The following is a 17,403-nucleotide window of genomic DNA, read 5'->3' as shown; positions in this document are numbered from 1 at the left end:
CAGACATGAACAACCAAGGTGTGACTTATGCGGAACTCCATCATGCTAAGGGCTCAAAAAGACAGCAAGTGCAACCTAAGGGCACGAAAAGTTCCATTTCAGTAACTGAGGAGGAGATAGCCTATGCAGAATTAAATCTTCAAAATGTTTCTCGGGACCTTCAAGGGAATGGCAAGAACTCTCCCTGCAAAGGTAAAACATTTAATACAAGCAGGTATGTCTGTTTTAGGATTTGAAGTTGGGGTGTAGGGGTGTAGGGAAAGAGTAGGAAGTGATCTCACATAGTTTTCATTTGTGAGGACCAGAGCTGGAGGTTGGAATATGGTATTGTAATTGAATGCATTGGTATATTCTGAGGGAAGATTCCAATGATAGTGATGGGTTTGAGGTGCAGGTTATTGTATGTGATTCCCTGTGCATTGTCGGTTCTTTTGCTTGTATATCTCCTAAATGACTGTTTCCAGGCATCCCTTCTCAGCGTTTGCCTTTCTCTTCCTACTACTCACCTTCATGTCCAGAGAAGCTCATTGCCGGTATCTTGGGAATCCTCTGCCTCGTCTTGATGTCCACTGTGGTAACAATAGCTGTTATTCCCTGTAAGTACGTGTTTGAATGACTAAAAGGGAATTTTTCACCTTACTGATCATTAGTTCCTCAACATAGTGTGTAACACTTTGAATTTATTGTCTCATTTTAATGCATGTGTGCTCTAAGTGTGGAATGATTATTTAGAGGTTATCTAAAGTAGACATAAGAGAATAAATTTAGGGAGAATTAAACATATATTTGGATTTAATAACTCAAAGGCAAGTCATAGAAGAGACTTTATGGTGAAATACGCATTAATTCTTGAGATTGCTTAATCCAAATATTGTAAGAGATGGTGAGGTTTGGTTTTTTACTTTTGAATTATTTTCTCTCTCATGTTCCTTGCTGTATTAAATTTTTCTGGTAAAATAGCACACCCAATTTTAAGCTAAGAAACTCAACTTATTATGATTCATTTCATTTAATATTATGTTTTTTGAGAATTGCTTTAATGTTCTAGCTACGGAAGGACCAGAGCAGAACAAAACATCCGTGGAAACGACAATCCAGAAAGGTACAACATCCCTTGCAAAATTCTGTTATTAGTTTAGTGTCTATTTTAGCTCTATCTTCAAGTAGGCAAAGATGATAACAGATCTTTGGGAAAAAGTGAATTCAAAAATCGCTTAATGAACTTTCAGAACTGATGGGGAAATACTCATTCAAAATCATCGTACATGCTGTTAAAATTGCCTCACATTTCCTCCTTTTATAACATGATAAAAGGTAAATCATTTCATAAAGATGGTTTTCTTCACTGACTCTCGGGACATGTAGATGTGGACATTTTTGTGGTCGCTTTATTTGGGCACTTAAATTAGGAGATGAAAGCCTAAGTCTTCTCTGAGTGTGTGTGTGTTTTGTTTTAACTTTATCAGCTTGTGAGGGTATATGAATATGGTAGGTACACATACGTGTATCCATATACAGTATGTAAATTTTCATTTTGTAATATTCAAAGCTTTTTGGATAATATCTCGTATTATCTCTCTCCAGCATGTCTCTGTTGTCATTGTCTGAAAGAGTGGTTTACGTATTCCAACAATTGCTATTACATTAGCACTGAGAGAAAATCATGGAAGGAGAGTTTGACATCCTGTACTTCTAAGAAATCTAACCTGCTCTACTATGATGATGAAGAGGACAAGGTAAGTTTTCAAATGTTTCCAGATTCTATTAAAAGCTTGTCATTAAATGGGGCTCCTGAGTGGCTCAGTGGATTAAGCCTCCGACTTTGGCTCAGGTCATGATCTCAAGGTTCCTGTGTTTGAGCCCCACATGGGGCTCTGGGCTGATAGCTCAGAGCCTGGAGTCTGCTTCAGGTTCTGTGTCTCCCTGTCTCTCTAATTCTCCCCTGCTCGTGCTCTCTCTCTGTGTCTCAAAAATAAATAAATGTTAAAAAAATTAAAAAGGAAAAGCTTGCAATTAATATTATGCTTGTAGAATTCATCCATAGTTTTGTATGTATTTGTAGTTTATTTCTTTTAAAGTCTTTAATATTCCATGGTTTGACTCTATGACACATTATTTATATTTTTATACCTTGAATGTACATTTGATAATTTCCAGTTCTTGCTTTTCATAGGATCCTGTGCTTCTAGAAATGCTCTTTTGTCTGAAATTAACTTTACTATTTCATTTTACAACTCATCAAGGAAACTAGGCATATGATTGTGCACACTGATTACAATGTACTTAGAATCACACAATTCTAAATTACATCATGAGACTGAAGTTTAGAGCCTTTATGAGGCCTGCCCATTTTCCTTTTATGAAATATCTCTGCTTATTTTGGGGCTGTATATCAATGGAATCATTCAGGGTGCATTTTTATGTGTGTCTCCCTTCTCTCCCAGGTGCTACTTGTAATCCATCTATATTAACACACTTGACTATAGTTTGTGAATATTCACTGTTCTCATATGAATATGACATTTTAAAAACCATTCTCAGAAATTTAGTTCCTTTTTTGTAAGTGGGTATTATGAATAATTATGTTAGGAAAAGTCTTTTCTATGTCTTCCTCCACATATCATATTGATAATCTTTTATTACACATAGCGACATATTATATAATATATTTATGTAAAATAAATGTATGGTTTTCATAATAAAATAATAATTTATAATGTAACATAATTGTATTCATGTATAATCATGCTACATTTTTCTGTAAGCATTAGTATGGAATTGCACAGTCATAGATATGTGTATATTTCACTATACTAAATTATCCCTACATTTTTCTATTTTATGGTGTAAAATACATTGTACCAAATAGGCCTTTGATCCAAAACTCAGCAGTCTCAGGAAAATTAATTAAAGGCTCTGATGGGTAGAAACAGTACCATTTTCCTGGGTTGCAAATCTCAAGGCTATTCTCTTTTGTGAGAATGAGAAGTGCTGGGTTGTGTCTCTGGCCCATTTCTCCAGGACGGTGTCTTCTTTTCACTTCTCAGAAGTCTTTGTCATTTTTTAGACCTGAGCTCTTTTTTGAGCTTTTAAGATGCAAATACCTGCATCTGCATTTTCACTCTCCTATTGGAGTCTTTTAATGATCAGAATTTTAATGTTACCATGGTCGTACTTAGCGTTTTGTATGTTACAGTGAGTATTATTGGACCTATTTCAGAAGTTAGCCAAAGTTCATGAATAGAATTTCCTATATTATTTTCCTGTATTTACCTTTTTCTTTATTTCTTTATATTTTAACTTTCCATTATGATTTATGATCCAATTAGAATTTATTTTTTGTGATGCTATATGTCTGAGGCTGTGAGATAAGAGTGAAAGTTGTATATTTCTACATCATTACCTCATTGACGGAGCATCATTTATAGTAAAGTAGGTCTTTTCTTCATCTGTAACTTTATATACATAAAGTTATATATATATATATACACACATGTGCTCTAATCTCCTTGATATAAGTAATATAGATATTATATATCTTTATATAGATGATTGTATATTCATAGATCACAGTCTACACAGTCTATCACAACCCACAGCAGGTCGAGTAAAATGTAGAGACTTACTTGCCTCTATGGTCCATTACCATTTATGGTAATGTATGTCCCATTTATATTATAAGTGTCCTAAATATTTCTCTGCTTACATGGAGAATCACATGCATGTTATAACTTTGCTTCAACTGACACTTGTGCTTCAAATATCAAACAATTTCGAAAACACAGGAGGTGAAGGAAAGTCCATTACACCTGGTAAGAATTTTGTTCTTACGTTTGTCCTCTGTTTCTTCCGTATGATCCAAAATGCCTTCTTTTACCATGTATTCTCCATAGCAATTCTTTCATTGTGTTCAGGGCTAGTTTAATGTTAGAGAAGCAGCTCACAGCCCGAGGAGCAAGACTGTTCCTGTCAAGTTCATTTCTCAAAAAACAATCCACTCTGTATATCAGTATCAGGCATAGGTTTGAACTGTATTTTTGAGTGTCTGTGCTTCATCTCAATTTATTTTCTGTACCTCTCCATTCACAAGGCATGTCTTGATGTATCAGAAAAGCCTAAGGGACGTTATTTTTTGTGTTTTGTGTTTTGAGGGTGGTGGTGAATTTTTGGAACAGGAATGCTCAGCAATTTTTTCATGTAAATTAATGCTATTTGCCTCCTCAATTTACACTATTTCAGCTTAGGCAAGTTTTCAAAGGAACAACCTACTGTCAGAGAGAGTGGAAATCTGTACTTCTCACATTGCTGTACTGAAGCCAGCTCACACTGGTTTCTGAACACAAACTGTGCATCTCTTTACCTTCTCTGCTTTCATGCTTTCACATTGGAAACCTGAAGGGAAACGTTCATGGAGACTTTGTACCACACACATTAACAAATGCTAAAAATATAAGGTTTATAGTATAGATCCCTCCATGCAGTGTTATAATTATGGCTGCAAATTATCTTATCTTTTCAAGAAATTCAGAGGGGAAAATACACACGCAGATCTAAACATTTACCGACCTATTTATCATTTCTGGTGATCTCTAATTCTTCTTGCGGATATGCGTTACCATCTAGTGTCATTTTAATTGTAGCTTGAAGAACATAGTTGAAAGGCAGGTGTAGTAAGAATAAATTCTGTTCGTTTTTGTGTCTGATGTGGGGTCTTTATGCATCTTGTTTTGTAAAAAACTATTTTCTGAATGTATAATTCCTGTTTGACAGGTATTTTTGCTTTGTTTTGGTTGTTTGTTTATTTGATTTGTGTGTGTGTGGGGGGGGGTTTCTTTCTTTCTTTTTTTTTTTTCACTATTTTTCCAGTGAGAGCTCATCTTTTAATCATATTGTTATTTACGTAAATATAATGAGTTGCTTTTCTCCTGCCCTTCTCAAGATCACCTCTTTTCGTGGGTTTGACTTTGATTTTATTTTTTAAGCTGTTGCAGAAAATACCATGACCCCATAACATAGAATTTGACACATTACCCATGTTAAAAAAATAGCTTAGTGTCTTAGATCAGTTTTAGGTTCATAGCAAAACTCAGACATAGCACCGATATATGCTGTATTCCCCTACTGTCTATGTGTCAATGCAGGAGCAGTTCATAGACTGTCTCATTTTCAAAAGCCCTCAGTGGGGTGGTTCACTTGCTACAACTGATACACCTGCAGTGACACATCATTATCAGCCAAAGACCATAGTTTACTTCAAAGCTTACTCTTGAGGTTGGGCATTTTATGCGTTTGGAAAAGTATATAGTGACATGTATCAAACATTATGGAGTTCTACAGAATAGTTTCCCGTCCTTCAAAATCCTCTGTGCGCACCCTATCCATCCTCCTACCCCCTAAACCCTGTTAACAACTGATCAGTTTACTGTCTCCATAATTTTGTTTTTTCCAGAGTGTCATATAGCGGGAATCCTATACTCTCGCACATCTTACATTGCATTTAACTAGATCATCCATCGTAACCAGTTGAAGCACCCAGTTTAAGTTAGGAGTGCTAACTATCACATTGTTGCAAAGGATATCTAGAGCTCTCCCCTTGTAAAACTGGAACTCAATTGCACCATAATTCTCCTGCAACACTTTCCCCTCAACCTGAGCAACCACTATTCTACTTGTTTCTATCATTTTACTACTTTGGATACTTTCTATAAGTGGAATCAAAGAGTTTTTTGTTTTTTTTTTCATGTGTATGAGTGGCTTATTCACTTAGCATAATGTCATGGAATTTCATGCATATTGTAGCAGGTGATAGGATTTCCTTCCATTTACAATTGAATAATATTACACTGGTAGGTGTATGCCACACTTTCTTTCTCCATTCATCCATCAGTGGACATTTGGGTGGCTTCTGCCCTGTGGCTCTAATGAATAATGCTGCAGTGAGCATGGGTGTATATATATCTTTGAGATCTTGCTTTCAATTCTTTTAGATAGTTTCCTACATGTGGGATGGCTGATTCATGTGATAATTGTATTTTCAATTTCTTGAAGAAGCTCCATTCCCTTCTTCATAACGGTGACCGATTTACATGCCCAACAACAGTGTGTAGTCTCCTCCTGGTCGACCTCCTCACCGACCCTTTTTTTAAAAATGTTATTTATTTGTTTTGAGAGAGAGAGAAAGAGAGAGAGCAAGCAGGGGAGGTGGAGAGGGAGGGAAAGGGAGAGCATCTGAAGCTGGCTCTGCATTGTCAACACAGAGCCTGATGCGGGGCTCAAACCCACAAATGTGAGATCATGACCTGAGTCAAAACCAAGAGTTGGAAACTTAACCAACTAAGCCACCCAGGCACCTCGAGATTTTTTTTATACCATCCATCCTAATGAGTATGAGGTGATAACTCATCATGATGATTTGCATTTCTCTGATCATTAGCATCTCTCCATATGATTTTTCACAATTTATATTGTCTTTGGAAATATGCTTTTTTAATTTTTTGCCCATTTTTTTAATTGTGTTTTGGTGTTTGCTGTTGTTGGTACTAACTTGTGGATTAATTTTATATTTTAGATGTGATTCCCTGTTTGATGTATGATTTGCAAGTGTTTTTTCCACTCTGTCTTTTCATCGTTGATCATGCCCTGTGTTGCACAGAAATGTTTAGGTTGATATCACACATTTATCTACAATGGACTTTTCCTTTGTGGTCTGGTTTTGGTGGCAGAGCCAAGAAATCATTGCCACATACAGTGTTGTTTATTTTGCCCCCAATTTTCCTTTGAGGAACTTCTACACCTTACATTTATGTCTTTAGTCCACTTTGAGTTAATTTTAGTATACGGTGTAAATGGAAACATCCAGCTTCAATCTTCTGCATGTGGGAGGGAAGTCAGTTTCCCAACACCCTTTGTGAAAGATTCTGTCTTTCCCTACTGAATGGTCCTGGCACCTTTATCAAAGCTGGCTAGACCGATTATACCTCGGTTTGTGTCTGGATATTTTTAAGGGATTGTTTCCATGGGGGATTTAGAGTCTGTGTCTTTCTGTTCCTTCATCTTGCTGCTTGTATCCCATTCCATTCGGAACTAGTGTGCAGGGCAGGGATATGGATTCTGTCTAGATAATGTGGCGTAAGGCTGATGGAGGTGGAAGACATATCACCCATCCCTGATTTTCACACTGACTAAGTCACTTCACAATCCACTCTGTTCCCTCAAGAGTATTTCTTTGTCTGTATTTGCCAGTGTTCTTTGGTCATTTCATTATGATGTCATGAGACGTGGATTTGTACGTGCTCATTCTGTTAGCAATTTGCTAAGTCTCTGGTGTCTATAAATATTATAAATGATATTAGTAAGTTGTTCATTCGTTGTGCCTTAAGATTGTTGTCCTGTTTTTTTTTTTTTTTTTCTGCCTCTGTGGTTCTTCTCATATTCTACTTAGAACTAAGCCGGCTTTCCTGATACTGTTTTGAAAGTCTCTGAATTCTGTAAATTGTTCTCTTTCTTCTCTCTCATCCTAAGGTATAAATAAATTTGTTACTCCTTCAAATTCATCAGTTTTTTTCTACTTGATTGGATTTTACATTTCCGGTATGGATTTATGCACTGAGATTCTCTGTAGTTTCTTCATATAGTTTTATTTCTCTATTGATATTTCCTACTTGCTAAATTGCTGCCATCACATGTTTATGCAATTATTTCAACTAAGGTTTCTTTATAGTTTTCATATATTTATAAATATGACTTCTAAATACTTTTGTTCTAATATGTGCAACAACTTATCCCTGCACACGTTTCTATTGACCTATGCTTTCCTTTCGTCGGAAGACATTTTTAAATTTCTCTTCATTTTTTTTTACTTTTTAGGTAGACACTTTTTAAAAATATAATTCAGAAACATGCATTGTATGTCATTTTTCCTAGATTTACTATTTTTTTTGCCAAACATTTATGGCAGAATCTTCTCCACTAAATCTGTCTGCTGATAGTTTTGTTCAATTGTTTCCAAATTCTTATTGCTTATTTTTATGACCTTGTGACTTTTACCTTTGATGTTAATTACTATTTTTTTTAGAAAGAATATGTTCAAATATTGCAAGTCAGTATGGACTCACCTTCTGCAGTGTGACATCTGTGCCTGTGTCTGTGATTGTGAGAGGGACTGTTCATAATGTTGCTAAGAGTTCTCAGGTCTCCTGTATTCTTACTTTCTCCTGGCTTCCTCTTGGTCTACTCTCCATGTGTGTATATTTTTTCCATAAGCTAAGAGTGTTGAGAGCTAATGTCAACTCTTCCGTTATATTCTCACATCCAGTATGTTTCCATTATATTTATGGGGGTCACAGTGCTTGACACAAACACCACAACCTCTGACCAGATCAGGTATGGGTTTTCTTCATCATTACGGAGCAAAATCAGCACTTGGAGCTGAAACATCAATGGGTACCCATCCCCATCCCCAGTGCTGATCAGGTCTCCCCCTGTGGCACCAACACCATTGCTCTTTGCAGCTTCTCCCAACTGTAAAAGCTACAATCTTCTGGATCACTGAGCCAGTGGTGGGCAGGTGGGGAGGCTCGGGAACATCCTAGGTGAGAAGATTACACGTGTGTTTTTGACTTGAATTTCCACAGACCATATTTCATAAGTTATTAAGCTTGGATCCATTTTCTAAACTCTGAAATTGTTTTTGCGGTCAGTTTGTCCTTTTCACTTAGTCCTACTAAGATAATTTTATACTTATGTGTCCAGTGTGTAACATTATATTATAATTTGAAAGTTTCTATAAAGTTAGAAGGAAAGAACTTTTATTTGTTACTACAGAATTCGAAAGAGTGTAAGAGCTAGTATTTGACTTCCAATAAAATTTATTTTCTCACAGTTTTTGTTGAATTTACTCTCTGCTACTACATGGATTAGAGGCTCCCAGAGAAGAAATCATAGTTCAGCTGTGCAGACAAAAGCCTTAACATTTTCTTCCGAAGTGTAAGTTTCCTGACAACTTTTTATTTTATGCCTCACAAGAATTGTTCTTAGAAACAAAAAGAGCAATGTGTGAACAATTGGATAAACACAGTAGTTGAAGTTTTTCCAGAGAAAAATGGTATGAGAAATATGGAGATTGAGATATATAAGTAATAGTCAAAATGGATGGTTTATTCATCAAAATACTATGGTATTTTGACGTAAGTAATCTTACGGTAAGATTAATGAGATATAATTCTCTGTATTTCAGGTTGTCAGCATCTTCAGAGAGTGACAAGAAGTGTCCATATTTCAATTTTCCAGTAAAAAAAATGTATTATGCACCCTGCTCAGTAATAAGACCATATATTTGTAAGCACCAGGCATTCTAGTTATTTCACTTTGGTATAATGTTATTTCACCATTTATAAAGAATACATCTCTCATTATTTCAAAACCCATGTGATTATTTATTCTGCATATTTTTAAGATAATGTTTTTAGTGTAATTTTAGGTTCCCAACAAAATTAAGAAGAAGCTTCTGAGATTTCCTGTATTGTCCCTGTCTGCACATGCGCATGGCCTCTCCCATTATCTACATCACTCACTAGAATGTTTCATTTCTTACCAAGGATGAATCCGCATCAATGCATATATATCACCCAAAGTCCAAAGAGTACTTGAGGCTTCATTCTTGGTCTAATGGAACTGTTCTCAAATTTAATTATATTAGTGTAAAAAATATACTCTGTATATAGTATTTATTTCTTATGTTTTGCTATTTAGTAAAATAATTATATATAAATTTCAAATCATAATATTAGTGTAATATTCTCAATACAGTGAATAATTCCATTTTGATTTCCAAATTAGCTGATTTGTTCTAGTCCTTTAAGGGCCTCAGATGAAGATTGAACACCCCAGGGTGACAAGGGTATGAGTCAGAATTGAGTCAGGAGACAGAAACGAGGAAGGAAGTTGAGGTAAACAGTTATTATCTACTTGTAAGGGAAAGCTTACTAAGAGGAAGGCTACTAAGTTCAATAAAATTACAAAGAATATCTTAGAATTAAAGGAGGGATCACTGGGAAGCCAGGTTTGCTCTCTGAAGATGGGATTTAGATGTCCTCGAGGACAATGTGGGTGCACACAGCTTCATGGCAGACATGCTCACTGGATTGTTCTGGGGCAGGGCACCTCCACACTCCACGAACTGAACTTGGTGAGGAAGGATCTCAGACTGTGACTAGCACACAGGAGTTACTCTCTGTCAGAGCATCAGGAGGAAAGACCAGATGACAGGAAACTGACAGATTGCCTACAAGAACCTGCTGGAGGACGAATACCCGTGACTTCCTGCAAGACTGCAACTGGCAACCAAGCCATGGCGGCCAAAGGAGAGACAATACCATGACGCCAGGAAGAAGAGCCCTTTCTGCTGCACTGTGTCTCCATTGTCTTTTACTGACAAAAGTCAACTTCATGTGAGATGACCAGAGAGAAAATGGATAGGATCTTCCACCGTTATCTGAGAACAAGGCACTGAGGGTGGATTTGGAGCTGAGAGTACTAAATGAACGGCCCCTTGGGGTTATCATGGAACAACAACAGGGTCGATGTATAAAGCCATTCAGATCGGCCCCACTTCCTCCGAAAATGGAACCAAAGTGTACTCTTTCAATCTGTCTTAGTGCAACACTATCAAAGATTAGATTTATTTCAAGGTAGAGATTGGTTTCTAATCGCTAATAACCAGTGTCCTTTGATACCTTTTCTTATATGTTGTTTTCCTCAACTGGGTTCATATATTTTGGATGAAATTTAATTTTTTTCATTTTTATGTACCCACTTCTGTCAGTCTTTACAGCCATGCTAAAAAACACTGTATTGTCTTTCTCTGTGTGACTTATTTCACCTAGCTTCCAATTTGACAATAAATTTCATTTAAAAAAATAAAAATAAATTAAAAAATAAAAAAGCTCTTTGATGCAAAACATAAAATGTTACATAAGAAAACCAAAAATTAAAATGTACAGATATTTGTGGAGGTCAAATGGCTACTTCTTGCCAGAATTCAAGACAAACGTGAGTAATCAGATAATGATTCACAGATATTCCTACCCTAATTCAATTATAACAGGGAAAGAAATGAAACTCGGTTATTACTTGCAAAATAAATTCATATTTCATATGCATTTATATTTGTGAAGATAGACATATTCTTTGTATTGTCTCTACCTGTTCCCTACACTCTTGTAGAAAAATTATGTGAATATTCAAAAGGAATTGAATATAATTGTTTATGGTAGCTGTAAGTAATCGCTAAAGTTGTGTTTCATACAACCCAAGGTTGCAATGACATTGAAAATTAAGCATTTAATTTTCATTCACCTGTTTGTGGTTTGGCTCTGTTAGGGTTGATCAAGTCTGGGCATTTATGGACTTGACTCCAGACTACATACAGATGCAGCTCAGATCCTGGTATATGATCTTGCATAACAGAGATAGCAACTAGCAGAAATGTGTTTCTTAGTGCCTGGTCTCTGAACTCATAACCTATCACATTCCAACACACATTATAGTGTGAAAACAAGTCACGTGGGCAAACTTATCATTTGTTATCTGTAGACTACACTCTTTTCACAGTGGTCAGAGGGAAGAAATGTAGATTCACTGAAAGTAACCTAATCTACCATTATAGCCATAGGATTTTTTTTTTTAATAATACTTCATGAGAGAATAATTTTGTAAAGGATATTGTTTGGAAATAAATTAAAAATTGATACTCTCTTAACTTCCCATTTGGTTTTTTTGTCTTCTGTGCCAAATATCCTTGTAAATCAGTTTTATATAGTGACAGACATGATACTATAGATATTTTCATGGTGGTCTTTGATCAAATAAGTTATAAGCAGAAAATTATAAAGTGAAAGGACATTGGCATTGAAACCGGTCACTTCATGGAATTTCTAAGTGCACACTCCTAGCCCTGGGACTCAGTTACATAACTGCTCTGGCTGTTTTCTCTGCGGAATATATGATGGAAATAGTATCTTATTCATATTTACTTGAAGAGTATTTGAACAGTACCTCTTGACACAAGTATTCACAAGATTTCAGTGGTTTTGGCTTAAGAAATTGATGCTTTTGTGTCATCATCTGTGACATGATGGTCTTAATTGTAGCAACTTCATAGGGCTGTTCTGAGGAATAAATAATAATAAATAATATAATGCCTATGGATCCTTAAAATAAAGCCCAAGCACATGAATTAGTTGCTGTGATCTCTTCATATTTTGCTTTTCCCAATGTCCAATAAAGACCATTTTTCATAAAACCAAAGCCCTATAACTGTATTCTTCCTTTCACCCAGTGAAACAGCCAGGCATCAGAAATGCTATCTGGCAACCATTTTGATCATATATCAAAGAAATTTGCATTTTAAAAAGTGGAGAAATTCAATGCGCATCATGTGTGGACACTAGAGTAATTTTTTCGGTGTCTGTGTTTCGTGTTTTTTTGAAATCAAGTTGCAATTACTGTCCTTTCCCTTATTGCTCAAGAACCCCAGTCTCCTCACAAAGTGTGTTATTTGGGCATCCGTATTGGCTGTGTCTTTTGGAATTGAAGAATACAAAGGGGATTGTCAATCTGTGACATAATAGCCTGTTTGAATCCTAGATTTGGGGATCCTACAGTGTGCAGGGAGAAGAAGGGACTGAAATGCCCTATCTTCCAATGTTGGAATATCCCATCTACACATATGCATCTGTTTCCATAAAGAATGGAGAAAAGTGAGAGATGCCGCTAAATACATTCTGATGTAGAACACCTCCCATTTTCTTCCCAAGTATATTTTACATTTCTAAATACATACAAAAAGCAGTGTGAAAAAATACTATTATTACCTATACCCATAAGAAGGCATGTGTCACCACTGTCCTGTCTCTCTAGTGAGTGGAAGGTTACAAATGCTGGTGGGATGCACCTGAGGCACAACTAATCAGCAATACCATGACAGAGAAATTGGTATCTTTAGTCCAACACCTCAGGGTAACAAAGCAGAATGAATATGCAATATATTAGAGATCTACAATATTCAAATTGTTGCCTGTGGAGGAGTAACTCAGAGCATATGCATATACATAATTGGGTTTGTACCATTTTTATTGACATCACATGGCACCATGACGAGGAATATTTCGTATGGATTTGTAATCAATTTAGAGTATATGTTATTTAATTTGCCCTGGCTTTAAAAATAGATGCTTAAAATAAATCCATTTTGTGTCATAAAGTCCAAACATAATTCCTCAAAAATTTACTTTGATAAATGAAAGCAGTTTGATTTTTCATAAAAGATAAGATGAGATGCCTTCTGTAAAATGCTAAATTAAGCTTATCTATAAATAATAAAAGACGTTTTATTAAATTGAACAAAACTTGTCCAAGAAAGATATTCAATACCGAAAAACACTCCTGGTTCGTGAATTATGTACCATGTCCTAAAGGACATGAGTCAGTAACGATAAATGGTTATTGTGTTAAAAAATAATTAAAATAACTACATATTATTGAGACCTTGGAACAGTCATATTGAGTTTAAGTGTTTTATATGCATTATATTTTACCTATTTTAATTCCCATTTTAGATTAGCAACCAGATAGCTAGACAGGAATCAACTGTTTATAGTTTTAATGTTTTATTTTAGTGTTTATTGCTTCCAGTAATTATTTATTTTATTTTATTTTATTTTATTTTATTTTATTATTTTATTGTTTATAATCATTTTTTAAATTTAAATCCAAGTTAGTTAACATATAGTTAATAATGATTTCAGGAATAGAATTGAGGGATTCAACATTTATATATAGCACAAGTGGTCATCCCAACAAGTGCCCTCCTTAATGCCCATTGCCCATCCCCACACCCAACACCCCTGCAAAAACCATCAATTTGTGCTCTGCATTTAAGAGTCTCTTATGGTTTATGTCCCACCTGTTTTTTAGATTATTTTTGCTTCCCTTCCCTCTATGTTCATTTGTTTTCTTCCTTAAACTTCACATATGAGTGAAAGCCTGTGATATTTGTCTTTCTGTGACGGACTTATTTTGCTAAGCATAAGACACTCTACTTCCATCTACATTGTTGCCAATGGCAAGGTTTTATTCTTTGTGATCACCGAATAATATGAATATTCTACTGTATATATATATATGTGTGTGTGTGTGTGTGTGTGTGTGTGTGTATACACATATATATATGGCACATCTTCATTCATCAGTCGATGGTCATTTGGGCTCTTTTCCATACTTTGGCTATTGAGGATTAACATTACGGCACGAGAGCCCCTAGGAATCAGCACTTCTGTATCCTTTGAATAAATACCTAGTAGTGCAATTGCTGGGTTATAGGGTAGTTCTATTTTTTTATTTTTTGGGTTACCTCCATATTGTTTTCCAGAGTGGCTGCACCAGTTTGCATTCCCATGAGCAGTGTAGAAGAGTTCCTGTTTCTCCACATCCTTGCCAACATCTTTTTTTGACTGTGTTGTGAATTTTAACCATTCTGATAGGTGTGAGGTGCTATCTCATTGTGGTTTTCATTAGTATTTCCCTGATGATGTGTGATGAGCATCATTTCACGTATCTGTTAGCCACCTGGATGTCTTCTTCAGAAAGGTGTCTCTTCATGTCTTTTGCCCATTTCTTCACTGGATTATTTGGGTTTTGGGTGTTGAGTTTGAGAAGTTCTTTATAGATTTTGGACACTAACCCTTTAAGCAATATGTCCTTTGCAAATATCCTCTCCCATTGTGTCAGTTGCCTTTCAGTTTTTCTGATTATGTCCTTTGCTGTACACAAGCTTTTTCTCTTGAGGAAGTCCCAGTGGTTCATTTGTGTTTTGTTTCCCTTGCTTCCCCAGACATGTCAAGTTAGAAGTTGCTGAGGCTCAGATCAAAGAGGATGTTGCCTGTTTTCTCCTCTAGGACTTTGGTTTTCTGTCTCACATTCACATCTTTCATTCATTTTGCGTTTATTTTTGTGTATGCTGTAAGAAAGTGGTCCACGTTCATTCTTATGCATATTTCTGCCCAATTTCCCAACACCATTTGCTAAAGAGACTGTCTTTTTTCCATTGGATAGTCTTTCCTGCTTTGTCAAAGATTAGTTGGCCATATATTTGTAGGTCCATTTCTGCGTGATCTAGTCTGTTCCATTGATATATATGTCTGTTTTGGTGCCAGTGCCATACTGTCTTGATGATTACAGCTTTGTAATACAGCTTGAAGAGTCTGGGATTGTGATGCCTCCTGCTTTGGTTTTCTTCTTCAGGATTGCTTTGCCTATTTGGGCCTTTTCTGATTCCATGCAAATTTTAGATTGCTTGTTCTAGCTCTGTGAAGACTGCTGATGTTACTTTGCTAGGGGTTGCATCGTATTTGGAGATTGCTTTGGCTACTATCAACATTTTAACAATATTTGTTTTTCCAATCCATGAGCATGGAATGTCTTTCCTTTTTGTGTGTGTTTTCTTCAATTTCTTTCATAAGCTTTCTATAGTTTTCCCTATATAGATTTTTCACCTCTTTTGTTAGGCTTATTGCTAGGTATGGTATGGTTTGAGGTGCAATTGTAAATGGGATCGACTCCTTTATTTCTCCTTCTGCTGCTTCATTATTGCTATATGGAAATGCAACTGATTTCTGTACATTGATTTTATATCCTGCCACTTTGCTGAATTCATGGATCAGTTCTAGCAGTTTGTTGGTGGGATTTTTTGGATTCTCACATAAAGGATCATTTCATCTGAGAAGAGTGAAAGTCTATCTTCCTCTTTGCCTATTTGGGTGATTTTTTCTCCTTTTGCTGTCTGATTGCTGAAGCTAGGACTTCCAACACTATAGTGAATGACAGTGGTGACCGTGGACATCGTTGTCATGTTCCTGACCGTAGGGGGAAAGGTCTCAGTTTGTCCCCATTGACGACGATATTAGCTGTGGGTCTTTCATATATGCCCGTTATGATTTTCAGGTATGTTCCTTCTATCCCTATATTTTGAGGGCTTTTATCAAGAATGGGAGCTGCATTTTGTCAAAGGGTTTTTTCTGCATCTATTGGGAGAATCATGCAGTTCTTATCATTTCTTTTCTTAATGTGATGTAAAATATTGATTGACTTGCAGGTATTGAACTAGACCTGCACCCAGGAACCAATCCCAGTTGATCAGGGTAAATAATTCTTTTAATGTATTGTTGGATCCAATTTGCTAGTATTTCATTGAGAGTTTTTGCATCCATGTTCACTAGGGAAATTGGTGGGAATTCTTCATTTTGGAGGGGTCTTTGGTTTTGGCATCAAGGTAATGTTGGCCTTGTAGAATGAGTTTGGAAGTTTCCCTTCCATTTCTATTTTTTGGAACAGATTCAAAAGAATAAGGGTTAACTCCTCTTTAATGTTTTGCAGAATTCCCCGGACAACAGCCAGTCCTGGACTCTTATTTGTTGGGAGATTTTTGATTACTGAATCAATTTCCTTCCTGCTTATGGGTGTGTTCAAATTTTTCCTTTCTTCCTGTTTCAGTTTTAGTAGTTTAAATATTTCTAGGCATTTGCCCATTTTTCTAGATTGTCCGAATTGTTTGCATATAATTGCTTATAATATTCTTTTATTATTGTTTGTATTTCTGTGGTGTTGGTGGTAATATCTCCTCTTCCATTTGTGAATTTATTTGGGTTCTTTCCGTGTTTCTTTTTGACAACTGTGGCTATGGGTTTATCAATTTTGTTAATTCTGTTCTTTTTATTTACTTCAATATCATGGATTTCTGCTCTAATCTTTTTATTTCCCCTCTTCCGATGCCTTTGGACTTTATTTGCTGTTCCTTATCCAGCCTTTTTAGGTGTAACTTTAGGTTGTATATTTAAGACCTTTCTTCTTCCTTCAGGAAGGCCTGGATTGTTATGTACTTCCTTCTTATAACCATTGCGGCATCACAGAAGTTTTGGAATATCTTGTTTTCATTTTCATTGTCTTCCATGTACTTTCTAGTTTCCTCTTTAATTTCGTGGATTAAAATTAATCCATATTTTAGTAGGATGTTATTTAATCTCCAAGTATTTATGGTCTTTTCAAAAGTTTTCTTGTGATTAATTTCAAGTTTCATAGAGTTGTGGTCAGAAAATATGCACAGTATGGTATCAATCTTTTTGTACTTGTTGAGGGCTGATTTGTGACCCAGTATGTGATCTATTCTGGAGAATATTCCATGTGCACTCGAGAAGAATGTGCATTCTGCTACTTTAGGATGATGTGTTCTGAATGTATCTGTTAAGTCCATCTGGTCCAGCGTGTCATTTAAAGCCAGTGTTTCCTTGTTGATTTTCTGCTTACATGATTTGTTTATTACTGTAAGATGTGGGTGTTGAAGTCTTCTAC

The 17,403-nt window shown here is 35.9% G+C and overlaps 1 protein-coding gene across 1 annotated transcript; it reads left to right on the top strand.

Moving 5' to 3' along the window:
* Nucleotides 1–5: 5 nt before the first annotated feature.
* Nucleotides 6–16,491, top strand: LOC122225344 (NKG2-A/NKG2-B type II integral membrane protein-like). Its single transcript, XM_042948278.1, has 8 exons — nt 6–192; nt 465–596; nt 1,049–1,102; nt 1,585–1,736; nt 8,882–8,985; nt 9,236–9,317; nt 15,922–15,999; nt 16,432–16,491. The coding sequence occupies exons 1-8, from the start codon at nt 6–8 to the stop codon at nt 16,489–16,491; spliced, it is 849 nt and encodes a 282-aa protein (XP_042804212.1).
* Nucleotides 16,492–17,403: the final 912 nt, after the last annotated feature.

This window comes from Panthera leo, chromosome B4, assembly GCF_018350215.1.
Source record: "Panthera leo isolate Ple1 chromosome B4, P.leo_Ple1_pat1.1, whole genome shotgun sequence".
In the NCBI taxonomy this organism is placed as follows: domain Eukaryota; kingdom Metazoa; phylum Chordata; class Mammalia; order Carnivora; family Felidae; genus Panthera; species Panthera leo.
This window is presented reverse-complemented; position numbering and strand designations above follow the sequence as displayed.